The 14,339-nt window shown below is 54.8% G+C and overlaps 1 protein-coding gene across 2 annotated transcripts in view; it reads left to right on the top strand.

The window, feature by feature from the left end:
* The first annotated feature begins 3,468 nt into the window (after positions 1-3,468).
* Positions 3,469-14,339, top strand: part of UNC5B (unc-5 netrin receptor B) — an 86,016-nt gene continuing 75,145 nt past the window's right edge. The window contains exon 1 of one of the 2 annotated variants that reach the window (XM_045842084.1): positions 3,469-4,010. In XM_045842084.1, the coding sequence (XP_045698040.1) occupies positions 3,932-4,010 (79 nt within the window). In that variant the 5' untranslated portion in view covers positions 3,469-3,931. The remainder of the gene's footprint in view (positions 4,011-14,339) is intronic. The other variant, XM_045842083.1, reaches the window with a different exon arrangement.

Here is a 14,339-nt window from a genome sequence, read left to right as displayed (position 1 = left end):
TGGCTTGGTGCCGGCTGGGAAGAGGAAATGCAAAGAGTCACTGTCCAGTTTGTAAAAAATGTGACTGATTTCAGAGCAGTTATACTGCACAAAAGCTGCCCTACCTCCAGTCTCAGGCCCCCCTGCCCAGTCGCCTAGGAAATGGGGGGGAGGTGAGAGGCTCTTTCTAGTACCTCTTGGCAATGCTGTGGGCCCTTTGACCAGTAACTCCTCCCTTCTAGCATCACTGATGTATCCACAGTGAATATTAATATATGCCTGTAACACACTGTCTTAGGTGCTGCTTACATAACGGTGAATGAGAAAGGGGGGTACCTCTCCCTCTGAGCAGCTTACTGTATCATCTTCTTCCTTAACTCACAGCAGGACCCCTTTGCTGTGAGTCTGATGGCTTTGGGCTTAGGAACATCCTGGAACAAGTCTTAATCCAGCTACTCCCATGTGGTCCCCCAGAGTTGGGCCTTGTTATTCTTTACCCATCCCAGGGAAAGGTGTGGGCTCAGGGGCAAACTGACTCCCTCTGAAGTCCTCTCGCTGGGCCCAGGAGATGCCCAGGCTGTGGAGCAATCCCATCTTCAGTGGTTTGCTTAGCTGCAGTGGCTGGGGAAGGGGCATTCTCCTAGATACTTGAACAACATGGGAGGGATCCTCCATGTGGTAAGTGCCCGACCCTGATGCTGGAGTTCTGGGGGAAGACAGGGTCCAGAACCTCCCATGGGTGTATTTCAAGAATTGAAAGAGTTTTTAGGCTAGAGAGGGAAGTGGGGCCAGGACCCACAGGAGAGGGAGAAATGACCACTCTCCTTTTACTTGCTCCCCTCCCACAATCTCTCATTTCTCCAGCCAGAAATTAAACAAAGTCATGAAACCTGACACTCGGACTAGAGATCTACCTGGTGCAATTACTGCCTGAATGTTGCGAGAACGTTATGTTTCAAGATACAGTCTTTCCTATAAGTCGGCTAGGCGACTGCTCAGCTAGCTGCTGAGCAACCCAGCATCAAGAAATAGACAAGAGTCACACCAGGTTACTATGCAATTCGCTCAGCTTTTATTGAATGCAGGTTCACTCAAGGTAAAACATCAACATACATTAATATCCTACTCACACTCTAACAATCTAGGAGGAATATAACACACATACAGCAATCGATGGCGATAACAAATGCAAGTCCTAGAGTCTGGGCCAGCAGGTCTGGGAGGCAGCCCTGTGGGCAAGAGAGCCATCAGCCTTTTGCAAGGAAGAGCTAGTCTCACAGGTTGGGAAGGTGAATCTTGGTACCTATGCCCCTGGATGCACTTCCTGGTGATCGTTAAGTATCTAAATATCTATTTATCTTTGGTGTTTTCTGCCTTAGAGTGTATTAGTGCTTTTGGATGTGCGTGCCTGTGTATGTGTTTGTGTCTCTGATGAGGGGGGTGTGTGTGCTTTTTTTAATCCTGTGTTTTTGGTATGTGGTTGTCTCTGCAGTGTACCTGTTTGTACACTGATGTTTCTGGGAGAGTCATTCTTCACCTGTGTGTCTTTATTGTATATTTACTTGTGTGTACCTTTGCAGGTATGTATCAGCCAGCTGTGCCCTGTGGCTGTGTCTGGGGGCATGGAGGTGTGTGTGTAGGTGATTGCAGCTATGTGGACGGGTGGAGCTGGCTGGTACGATAAGCTGCTGACTCTCTCATCCACTGCCCTTGCCTGGGCTGTCCTGGGCCACGCTAAAAACAGCCTACCTACCTTTGCCCATACGGACTTTTCTCAGTTGGCCAGAGTTCTTCCCCAGGGAGTCCCACTCTACCCATGTCCACCCTCCTGACCATGGATGCCAGCTGGAGAGGGCTGGGGAGGTGGACTGATTACATACACACTCCCCCCAATGCTCCAGACCCCAACCTGCAAGGGAGTGTTATGAAGGGGGGGTACTGGGAAGTCCTGCCTTTATCTCTCCTTGGAGGAAACAGTTGAGGCAAGTCCTCGTTGCTTCTCTGCACCCACAAAATTCCCTTCCAGCCTACAGGTCTGCCCCTGAATCCTTTCTCCTCCAACCAAGGAAGCACCCCGGGGACACTTCGCCCTATTCCAGCACACCCTCTACTGGCTCCTGGGCCTGGCAGGACCCCTCTCTAATTTCCTTCATCCTTTCCTGAAGTGGCCCCAGAATATCTGTATTTGAGGGGTGATTCCAGACCCAGCTCTGGGAAAATCCCAAGTAGTGAACAGATCAGGGCTTGGTGAAAGAGGCAGTCCTCCTGGCTGCCAGCCCCCTCTCACAGCTCGGTCCAGCCCCAGAGGAGGCATGGCTGTGGGGGCTCCCCAGCTCAGAGGGGTTTTTTTTTCAGTCCTACTTCTCCTGTCCTTTCACTCACTTACTCATGCACTCAAAGCTGTGTGTTCTTGGGCAAATAACTTTACATCTCTGTGCTTCAGGTCCTTCATCTGTAAAATGGGGGTGCAAATGGTACTTATCTCAGACAGTTGTGAAGATTCGTTGACGTAAGGCATATAAAGTACCTAACCTCATGCCTGGCACCTAGAAGTCTCTGCTGACTCACCCTTTCTGATGTCTCCGGGTTTCGGTCTCAAGACACCCATCCCCAAACTCCACCTAGCCCCATATACCCCTTAGCCTGCCTCGGGTGGCCAGAACTCCCCCCCAGGAATCAGACTCCCTGGGAGGGGAGAGATTACTGACATTTGTGCGGCAGTTTTCATACTTTTTTTTTTCATTCCATTCTACATCTCCTTATGAAAATAGCTATTGTCATTACTCTCCCCTTTACAGATAGTGACAAAAGGAGTATCCAAATGGTTAAGTAATTTGTTCAGGGTCACATAGCAAGTAAGGGACAGAGCCCAAGTGTACACTGAGCCAAAAATGGCTGCCCTCTCCCCTCCGTCCCACTGTCCTTTTGGGGCTGGGTTTTTAACATCTTAGGACCTGAGGGCTGCAAAGGTCCAGAGAGGTCTGGTAAACAGTTCTGCCCAAGGTCATACAGACAAGTAGGACCAACCAGGATAATACAAGTCTGCGCCCAAGTTCACATAGCTGTAAACCCCAGCTTAACCAGAACATGATGAGTGTTAGAGGCTGTCTCATTTATGAAGGCTTTTTGGAAAGACCCCACATGTGGAAGGCATAGAGCTTAATACACGCCGGGAAACTAAAAGTAAAAGTCCTGAGTTCACAGAAGAAAGCTGAGAGCACAAAGGAGAGCACAAAGGCACATTTTCTTAATTTTTGGAAAACAAAATTAAGCAGACTCCACTTCCAGCTATAATCCAGCCGCCAGGTTTTTCAACGCCCTGGGCGCAGCGTTTCTCGAGGTCCCCCCAAAAGGCCCCCCAATACTGTCAAGGCCGCGCCCAAGAGGCCGTCGGTTCCCCCCTTTAAGGCCCCCCTCCGGCCCCGCCCACTCACGCCCAGGCTCCGCCCCGCGGCGCGGTACCCCTGGGCTGGCAGACTTACTAGGACTATCGAGCCGCAGCGCTCAGCATTGTGGCAGGCGGCGAGGACCCGTGAGGGCGCCGGTGCCGCGGGCTGCGGCGGGGCGCAGAGAGGCGCACCACACGGGGGCTCGGACAGCGCGCCAAAGGCAGCTGTGAGCGCGGCAGAGCGCACCCACCTTCGGCGCCCAACTTCGGAGCCAGAGGGTGGGAGCTCGGAGAGCGCTCGGATCCCGGGAGGCAGAGGAGCGAAGAGAGGGGCGCGTCGGAGCCTGGGTCCAGGGCGGGCGCCCAGCACCCGGCGCGCTCCGAGCGCCAGGCGGCCCTCTGTGCAGCGTGGCTGCCGCTGCCCCAACGGAGGGCACGGGCTGGCGCGGCCGGGCGCCGGGGAGGACGGCGTGGAGGCGGCGGCGGCGGAGGAGACGGCGGCGGCGAGTCTGGGGCCAGGGAGAGAGCCCCGGGGTAGAGGCGCCCGAGCCGGGCCACGGGAGCATGTGGGCCCAGAGCGGAGCGCGGGGTGCGCTGCTGTTGGCGCTGCTCCTCTGCTGGGACCCGAGGCTGAGCCAAGCAGGTAAGGAGCGAGGAGCGATCTCGGGCATAGGGGCGGGGGATGAGGGGACCCTCGCTTCTCACTCTGGTCCGAAGTTGAGGTGGTAGGTCGCCGGCGAAGGTTCTCGCAGTGGAAGCAGCTAGGGCCCCCAAGTTAGAAGGTGTATTTCTTTGCCCCACCCAGCCACCTCGTTGGGTAGGGGGTGAAGGGCTGGCCCAGGCCATAGAGCTTAATACACGTAAGTTCAAAGTAAGCCGGAAACCTCCTGCTTGCACCGGGAAGGGATAGCTTCTTTTACTTGGAACGGTGTCCCGAGTCGGGGTCTGCGCAGCCAGGAGGATCCGCCTCCAGGGGACCCTGGCTCTCTGCGCGCCAGGCGGCGTCGCCTCAGAAAAACTATTTCTGCCTCGGCCAGGTGTACGCTTGCTTGTGTTTCGCCGGCAACTTCCTAGCCCGGGTCCCGGCTCTCCCAGGCGAGAAGGAGGGAGAGGACCCGCGAAGCACGCGAAGCGCACAGCCGCTCCGCCAGCCATGGTGGCGGATTGAAGGGCTTTGGCTATTGGAGGGGATAGGGCTGAATTCTGCAGGTACATCTTACCCCGAGATCGGCGACCCACAGGTCTGGAAGGACTTTTTCTTTTCTTTTCTTTTCTGGAGATTATGTGTGTATGGGGGCGGGGGTGAGTACGTAATGATTCTGCTTTTTTTTGTTTTGTTTTTTAATGGGTCATTGACATTCTCCCCGGCGGGAGAGCAAACAAGGTGCGCTCGCCTTCCTACAGCTCCTACTCTGGACCCATCAAGACGTCCTAAAGGGGTTGGTGGGCTCCTAAAATCAAGTCCCTATCCTCACCCCTACCCCAGCACACCCCCGCCGTGGATGGGTGCACGTCTCGCTCGTCTGTAGCTGGGCCCAGCGTCGCTGACTGGGCTGCGTCTTCCCCGGGAGCCTGCGAGTGAGCGGGAACCCACCTCTCTGCTGTCGGAACCCAAGCAGGTGGGCTGGCCGGGGCCGGGGCCGGGGCCGCGGGGCGCCCCGGCTCCTGGGGCGGGGGCGTCCTGTACGGAGTCCTCTGATTTGAGGCTGAGTATGGGGCAGGAAAACTGGTGCAGAAAGTGGACGGGATGACGAAAGCCTCCCTCCTCCACCTTCCGCTGGGATGTTAACATCCGCCACCCCTCACCCCACCCAATAAACAGCGGTTCAGAGAGTCCTCACTTTGGAATTAATGATTCCCACGGCCCAGGAGTAAGGGCTTGGTTTTAGCGCGCCCCTCCTCCCGCCCCACACACTATTTTTTTCCAGCCCTGTGTTGTAAAGTTACAACATAATCATTTGATCCAACTTAATTATGATTTGGGCAGCCTCTGGTATTTAAAGCAGTGTTTTGAAGTTGGAAGGTAATGACGGGGGTGAGGGGCAGGCTGCTGAATGACCAACCTTGTTACAAAGAGTACAGTTGGATGTGGGAGGTGCTGGGCTGGGTTGTTGGTTTCTGGTTTGAGGGTGTTTGAGGGGAATGATTGAAGGGTAGGGTGAAGTTTCTGTAAATGGCACATGGGCAGGGTTGGGTCTTGGGAAGCTGATTTTGTAGCAGCGGGGCAATGAGAGCAGGAATAAATACTGAGGTTACTGGGGGTAGCGAGTTCTGGGAGGCAGGAGAAAGACTGGTTGGCCTCCAGTTCTCTGGAGCTGCAGAGTACTCTCAGCTGGGGAAGCTGGGGGTGGACTGCCTTTCCCACTTAACAAAGCTTCCAGCCCCCACTTTCCCCAGAAGGAACCCCAGCCCAGGGCTGTGATGGATTTGGGCATGAATGGTGCTGAGCCAGAATGGCCTCTAATACTGGGCTTTGATTTCTCACTAGCAAGCAGAACCGGTGCTGGAATTGTGCTCATTACTTAGCACGGCAGGGGCTGCCTGCCCACCAGCCTGGAGAGGGGCCAAGTGCTGGGGTTGGCCTGCAGCCTTCCCTTTGCTCAGAAAGTGCGGCCCTTAGAAACCTGACTTCAGGAGGGAGAATGTGTCCCTTCCTCCTCTACAACCCCAATGCCACAGGCTCAGAGCGTCTTTCAGAATGTTCTTTGGGTCTTCCCAGTGAATCCCTCATGAGCCCCATTTCACGGATGAGGAAAACGAAGGCCAGAGTGTTTGTTGGCTTTCTTTACGTCTTGTCTTCCCTTGCCCGCAGATCCAGATCGCAGGCTTGTATGCAGGGCTCCTGTCCAGTGGCCATGCTGATTCAGGCCACACTGGCCTCTTCCTCGTGGCCCCACCCGTTTCTCTGCCATGAGCCTGAGATGAAGCTGAGGCAGAGAAGGCTATCCCCACAGAGGGCACTTTATCTTGGTGGTGTCCCCCTCCCCTCAAGTGGCAGGCACCTCCTTTCCCTGCCCCCACCCCCAGTGGATATGAGAATGGTTTTCAAGGCATGAAGTTTGATAGTGCAGAAATCAAACCAGGAACCGTAAAACCGCAGACCCTTAGAAAGACATGTCAGCAAGGGACTGACCAGGAGAGGCCACTTCAAAGCTGGGCTGGCTCGGGAGTCTCCTCCCACCCCACCCCTCAGCCTTTCCTGGAGCTTTTAATGAGCCTTTCCTTGGCCTCTGGCTGGGGTGGCTAAGAAGGAACTGAGGTGCCATGATAACACTTCTTTTTAAGGTGCAATTAAAATCAGAGTTTTCCTAGTGTGGCTGGTGTGCGTGCCCATGCGTGTGTGTGTGTGTGTGTGAGAGAGAGAGAGAGAGACAGAGAGAGAGAGACAGAGAGAGAGAGGGAGGGAGAGATGGTCGTCTTTGGCTCCCTCTGCAGTGTACCAAACACCCATCTCACTTAAACAAATGGAAAATCAAGAGTGTCTTAATGGAAATAAGCTAGTCAGAGAAAGACAAATACCATATGATTTCACTTATATGTGGAATCTAATGAACAAAGTTATCTAACAAACAAAATAGAAACAGATTTATAGCTGTCAGAGGGGAAGGGGGTATGGGGGATGGGTGAAAAGGTGAAGGGATTAAACAAAAAAAAAAACTCACAAAAACTCACAAAAACCTCATAGACAGACAATAGTTGGGTCATTACCAGAGGGAGATGGCGGGGGATGGGGCAGCAGAGGGTAGAGGGGCATAAATGGTGCCGGATGGAGGCATGACTTGGGGTGGTGAACATAGAATACGATACACAGATGATGTGCTATAGGGTTGTACACCTTAAACCAATATAATTTTACTAACTAATGTCACCCCAAACATTCATTTTTTAAAAGTGCCTTAATGGGTTGCTCATTAAAGTGAAAGTTCCACTACAGCAGAGGAATTTCTGATGTGATCTCTCCTCTCTTCCATTCCCACCCCCCAACTGGGAATTCTGCAGGACAAAACAACTCCCCCTTTTCCAGCCCACTTATTTAACTACCGAAGCGTTGGGACAGGCCCCGACTTGCCCAGGGTTGCCCTGGGGCTTGGGGACAGAGCTGGCATTGGAACTCGGTCCTCGCAAACCTCAGTCTGGTCCTTCCGGCTCCTTCGTTCCCCCGGGTAGTAGGCCCACCATTGGGGCTGGGACTGAGGTTCTGAAATTCAGTTGCCACCTAAGAGAGGGTTGGTTAGCTGTGTTAGACAGACTTGTCGCAGGATGTGGGAGAGAGGGAGAGGTGGGAGTGTGGACCCTGGGGCGGTGGAACAGGGCAGGACCAAGGTCAGAGGTGAGGCCCTGAGCTGAGGCTGGTGCCCAAAGATGGCTTCACCCCGGCTCCCCCAGCACCTGTCTTCTCAGCAACTGCCCCACCCTGCCCCAGGTATTGATAAAATAAATCCCAAGCCAAGCTCCCCTGGGCCCATCTCCCTGTGCACCCCACTTTGCTGAGTTTCTGCTGGATTGAAGGTACTTTGAACTTGTTTCTGGCGGTTAGGCCTGAGCTGAGGCCGCCTCCCCCGTGCCCTTTCCTTCCCAGTGCTTAAACAGCAAGGCTGGCCATTCTGAATGGCCTACCCTGGGGCCTACCCTGGAGCCTCCCCCGGGGGCCTGCTGGCTAGACGTGGTCTTTTCAACCTCAGGACCGGGTTGGGGCCACCAGGGCCTGTAGGAAAGGGAGGAGAAGCCAGGTCATAGGCTGGGACTTGGCCCTTGCCCAGTGTGGCTGGGGCTGGGAGCAAGAGAACTGCCTGGGCTGGCTGGGGGTGGGGGTGGGGGTAGGGAAAGGAGCGAGCAGAGCAGTGGAGGCCCAAGCTGGTGTTTCTCCTGGCCTCCTCCTCCTCTTCCTCACCAGTTTCTTAAACAGCTTCCACAAAGGGAGTCATTAAAGCTGTGAAGGCAAAATGAAACCAAACAAGTGCATTCTGTGCTTTTCTGTTATTTGGGATTTTTTAAAGGGAAAATTTAAAATTCCGTGATTAGAATAATACAAGGAAGGGCACTTTCTGGAAGATGGAGGGAATCTGCACTCCTTGCTTTTGAATTTGGGGCTGGAGGCCACCTCCTGCCCCCTTGGGGCCTGCACTCTGCCAGGTGCCCCACCCCCAGCCCCAGGAATTTCTCCCTTATAGGTGCATTTTGGTGCTCCTGAGCTGGAGGGAGCCAGGCAAGCCCCCCTTGGCTTTTTGGGAGAAGTATGGCATCCTGTAGCTGGCCTAACTTCTCGCTGTCAGTTGTGGTGGGGGGCAGCACACTGGATTTGAACTCCTTTCCAGTGCTGCTGCAGCGGATGCACACCCCCGCCCCCGCAGGGCACACCAGCTCCAGTGAGGTCAATCCACAGGTTTCCAGCGGCGTCCCTCTATCTCTGATCCTCAGCTTCCGAGATGCTAATGGCTGCGGAAACCGGTTTGCCGAAGTGCAGGCATAAATCAGCCGCCTCCCCACTGCCCCCCCACAGCCCCCTACCCCTTTTGTTTCTCTTCTTTCTGCCAAAAGCACCAGGTTGCTGGGAGTTCCAGAATTTACCCTCGCCGACCTGGCAGCCTGATTGGCATCTCCATAGCTCATTCACTGCTGCTGCGGTACCAGCTGCACACCTTGGTACCACCTCCTCCCCCTCCTCTCCTGTGCCCCCCCCACCCCCCTCACCCCCCCTCTCTTGCTGAGCTAAATTTTTCAGCTGGAGCTGGGGGAGCTCTCACACCACTGCCAAAGGAGTAAGAGCACTGAGCCACCCTCCTTCTCACCTCCCAGAACAGGCTGCCCCCAGCGCCTCACAACTTCCCCATCGCTTCTCGGCTCATTTCTGTAGGAAGGCGAGCTGTGGGTATGAGAGTGTGTATTAAGGAGTATGTGTGGGGGAGGCGAGAGTATGTATTAAGGAGGTGGGTGGAGGTGGGAGTGTGCAGTGGGAGGTGAGGGTGTAGCGTTGCGCTGGGGTGCTCAGTGTGTGTGGAGGTGATATGTGCGGGCAGAGTAGAAGTGTGCGCTGAGATTATGCCTTTTATATACAGGGTGTGCAATGTAGATAGGTGGCTGTGTGTGTGTTTTTCGGTGTGTGCGGTGTGTGTAATGTGCACATGGGCACAGCTGTGGTGTTTGTGTATTAATAGAAACAGGTTTGTGTAGTGAGGACAGTGAGTGACCCAGGCAGGGGAAGCTCCATGCATTGTTTTCTGTTTTGGGGGACACCGGTTGGAGATGGGACCCAGGCTCTTTGTCCCTTCAGCACTAATGAGACCACATTTGTCCCGCGCTGTGGACTACGAGCAGGATTTGGTCCCAATGCCAGGTTCTAGAATTGGAAGGATGGAGGCCAGCTTTCCTATGGAGGGCAGATGGGACAGGCCTGCCTGACGTGTGCTCTGCTGCTCCACAGAGAGGCAGGTTGGCCATAGATTGGCCCTAAAACCAGCTTGGGAGCTCGGGCAACTAACTGCCCTCAGGAGGACAGGGAGCCCTAGGGCCTGCTGCTGTCAGCTCACAGCCTACCCAGAGTATTGGCAGAGTTCACTTCAGCCTCTGAGAGGAGTGCAGTCTCCTAGATTTGCTGGAGAAGAGTCGGGCTGAACTTGAATGAGTGGTAGCCCTCAAGAAGAGCAACCCGGGCAGGCATGGCAGGGCTGGGGCTCTTCCTGGAAGCAATGAAAGGGCGCGCGCGCACACACACACACACACGCACACGCACACACCGGACTTCACTGTCCTCGGTCACAAAGGGTTCCCCTATTTTCTGATTTCTGCCTACACCGAGGACTGCCACCCTTGACTCCAGGATGAGACGTGCTGCTATGGAGTGGAGAGGCCTATAGGAAGTGATGGACTGCCAGTGTGCATATTGTTCTACAGCTTATCAAACCCTCTTGGGGTGCGGGGGGGGGAACTCACTTGGTCCCTGTAAGAGCCCCACAAGGAGATAGGTGGCTGCTTAGGAAGCTGACCAATGTCCCGGATCAGAGCCAGAGCACCCCTGACCCCATCCCTCCCAGAGGTCCCTGTCTGCAGGATACTGATGCCTGGTCCAGAAATGGTATGCCAAGTGAAGGCAACAAAATATGCAGGGAAGAGCACAGCAAAGAGTGAACCTGCTAAGCCTTGGGCTTCCTGGGGGCGGTGATGTGAGCTGGATTTTGCCTGTCTCCTTTTCCAAGAGTGTGTTCTGAAGAGAAGATGGGGCTGAGGGCGCGCTAGCTAGGCACCCGAGCAGGAGCGCTTGCCCTCAGACCCACACTCGGGAGACCCATCAGCATCTGCTTGGCCACCATTGTGGGTGGGCCCCAACCCTTGGTGGGCCAGCCCTGGGCCATGTTTCCGCCCCTGGGCCCTGGAGACTCGACTGAAGGGGTATACCTTGGGGACCTGCCTCAGCTACCTCTGAATGCGGGCTGGGACCTGGGCAAGGCCTTGAAAGGGGTTACATGGGAGGTGGGGGCATGGGGGTGTAGGCTTCTCTGCCCTCTGCTGTGCTCCCGTTGGAGGCGCAGAGTGGGTGAGAAGGAAAGGACCGAGGCTGCAGCCTAGCCACGCCCGTGAGCCAGTTAGAAAGAGAAGGCTCATTGTTACACCGCCTCTAGGGCCCCTGGCCCCTCTACACACCCCTGCTCACAACAGCCTCTCCCCAGGGCCTCAGCTTCGGGTGCAGAGAAGACCTGGCTTAGCCAACTGGAATTTGGAGGAGGCTAACCTAGCCCCCAGCCTTGCCGCTCACTAACTCTGTGGCCTTGGGCAGCTCACCTAACTGCACTCAGTTTCCTCGTCTGTGAATGAGGATAATAATATCGCTCTCACAGGGTTGTTTTGAGCATCACACGACCTGATGTACAATAAAGCACTTCGCATGGTGCCCGCACGCAGTGAGGCACAGGGGGCCCTGAGACACAGCCTCCCAGAAGAGCCCTGTGGCACCTCAGACATCTTCCTTCCAGGGGGAGCGGCATGGGGCGGGAAACCAGAAGGCTCAGGGCCTGGAGGCCCCGCAGCCCCGGACCTGGGAATTCTGAGACTGTTTCTTGCTTTCTTCTGCTGTGTGACCTTGGGCAAGTGCCTTTACCTCTGGTTGGTCTCCCCACCTATGTGTTTGGGATAGGGGAAAGGTGGAAGGATGACCCTCAAGAGCTATAGGTGTTTGGGGTTATTTGGGATTTTTGGTCTGGTTTCATCTGAAGAGACCCCAGTAGCCAGCAAGAGACACAGTAGCTGAGGCTCAGAACCACTTGTGTTTACAGAGGCCCCTCCAGAAAGTCAATATATCGACTGGAATGCCCTTGCGAGCATTATGCAGCCCTGGGTATGTGTGTGTCTCTCTCTCTTTCTCTGAAGTCATAAATCACCCTCCGGGACCTCGGTCCCCTTCTCCTGCTCTATAAGCATCTCCTGCCGCAGACAGCCCCAGATACCAAGCAGGGCCCAGGAGGCAGAGAAGAACCCCACCAGCAGAACGAGTCTGGACACGTGAGAGAAGAGGCACTTGCTCCCTTCACCCTGTCACCCTCACCAGGGGGGCCCTTGGAGGCTGTGGCAGAACAGGTTGCACAGACCTGGCCATTGCATTTAGTGTTTCATCCCTCAGGGGTGAGGGTGGCTGAACTTGGGGGTGGGATTGAGCAGCCCTGTCCCCACATGGGGTATTAGAACCCCAGCCCAGCCCAGCCCTACAACTCTGAGTAAGTACTAGGCTCTGGGGTCAGAGTTGAGCAAAGCACAGGCCTGACCCTTGAATTGACGGGCTTTGTGTTGCTTCTTGAAGCATGAGCCGTGTGCCGGGCCTGCGATGCTGGCGTGCAAGAGGAGTGTGTGATGGTTCAACAGAGAGGAGCCCCTTCAAGGACAGGCCAAACCGTGCGAGTCTGGGGAGAGACTTGGCGCGGGGCTCAGAGGGCAGGCTGTGCAATCCAGCTGCTCGGCTTCCTATCCTGGCTGTGCCGCCATCTGCCTGTGCGTCCTAGAGCACGTTGCCTGCCTTCTCTGAGCTTTAGTTTCTTTATTTGTAAAATCAAAGTGGTAGTGGCACCAGTCTCATCAGATTGTTGGGAGGATGAGTGAGATCACGCATACACGTGCTTTGCACATTCTGCACTGCTCAGTAACATTCATTGTGATCGTCATCATCATCATCATTCATGCCAAATATGGGGTGACTCGACAGAAAATGCTTAAGCTCTTAAGAGAAAGCTCCTGTGGGCCTGGGTGGCTGGTCAGGGAAAGCTTCCTGGAGAAGAGAAGAGTGACACTTGGCTTTTGAAGGAGTTTGGGTAAACGGGGAGGGCGTTCCTGGCAGGGGATGCGTATGTGAAGGTACTGGATGCGAAGTGCTGGCACATCCTCCCAAGGAAGCGAATTCCAAATTCAGCCACTGACTCATATCTGATCATCTGGTAAAACAAGACTTCTGGAGCCAGGGATTCCTTGTTAGTACAGTGGAAAGACCAAGGCTTCGGATTTAAGAGGATTTGGCCCTTGCTGAGTGCCTGGGCTAGGAGGCACAACCTCTCTGAAACTCAGTGTCTCCACCTGTGAGGCAGGGACAGCCCCGCCGCCTTCACCACACGGAGATGTGATATGGAACAGCACGCAGAGTTCTGGCACAGAGAAGCTCGCATCGATTTCCATTGCCCTCCCTCCTTCCTGCCTCTCCCCTCTTTCAGTCTGGCTCACCCCTGGGTTGGGCTGGGCCCTGCTTCTCTCTCTGTACATCTCTGGGCAGGAGACCAAGGGGACAGAGTCCCAAGTGGCAGCTTCCAGGTTGAGTGGAGAGCCAGGGAGAGGGCAGGAGGAGGGAGACTGCCTTTTCTGGTCCCCGGCGCCCACTTGGGCCTGGTGGATACCAGAAGGCATCGCCAAGGTCTGGGAAGAGTGCCTGCTGCTGAGGTCACATAGGAGCCTGCAACCCCCAGAGGCCCCGAGGGTGTCTGGAGGCATTGCTGGCCAGGAGACAGAGCTGAAGGAAGGCATCTCTGTAATGTGATCAGAGGTGCCTGCCTGCCTAGTCTGGGGCTTGAGCACCCAGGGAACATGCAGAGCTTACAAGAAGTTGAGTCAGGAAATCAGGGAAGTTGTTCCTGGTACTTCCCCCACCCTCCTTTGGTCATTCTCTGACTCAGCAGGGCAGAGCGAGACTCAGAGAGCATGATCAGTGATTTGGGGGGCGTGGGGAGGTTATGTCCTGGGGGCAGCCTTTCACCCTTCCCTGTCCCATCAAGGAGCCAGGGTCCTGGGGATGGAAGGCAGGGTCAGTGGCTGGAAGCTGGATGGGGTGAAAACAACTAGAGACGGGAGAGCAGCTGTGACACCAGGTGACCAGGGAGACTGGGTCTGATTTGTCTGATTTTGCTCACCTGCACGTTGCTGGTGCCCAGCACAGTCCCCAGCCCGGAGAAGGTGCTCTGTAAATATTGTAGGATGGGTGACTGAGGAACTCACGGTCAGACCTCATTCACCCAAGAGGTTGCTGTCATTCAGTCCCTAATTGTGTTAGACTTGCAACCGTGAATGAATAACCAAAGAATTGGAAGATTCTTACTGCTTTGCTTACAGACTGTCTTCCTCTTTGCCTTCCCTCTTCCTTCATTCTCTCCTGCTTTTTGTCTTCAAGCACTTACTATATACCAGGCATGACAGAAGTCACAACTAAGTCTTCGGTGGTCAGAGCCTCTAGGTAGGAAAGAATTTTTTCACTAAATCCAGTGGAGCCACAAAGAATTAATCAAATACTCTAGTCAAATGACCTTGGCCCCTTTGTGTAGTCAAAGCAGACTGGCAGACACGTACTGGGCTGGTGAACTATGAGCGTACCTGCAAGGTGGCCATCACGTGGCACAGCTGGTCCAGGCCCTTTTACCGTGTTCCCTACTCATATTCCCAAGCCCACTGATCATTCCCTTCCCCCTTGCCTTCTTGTGGCTCAAGAAAATGCCCGTTGCATGGACACTGG

The sequence above is a fragment of the Phyllostomus hastatus genome, unplaced genomic scaffold (assembly GCF_019186645.2).
Source record: "Phyllostomus hastatus isolate PE091 unplaced genomic scaffold, TTU_PhHast_1.1 phas_contig_38, whole genome shotgun sequence".
Lineage (NCBI taxonomy): Eukaryota > Metazoa > Chordata > Mammalia > Chiroptera > Phyllostomidae > Phyllostomus > Phyllostomus hastatus.
This window is presented reverse-complemented; position numbering and strand designations above follow the sequence as displayed.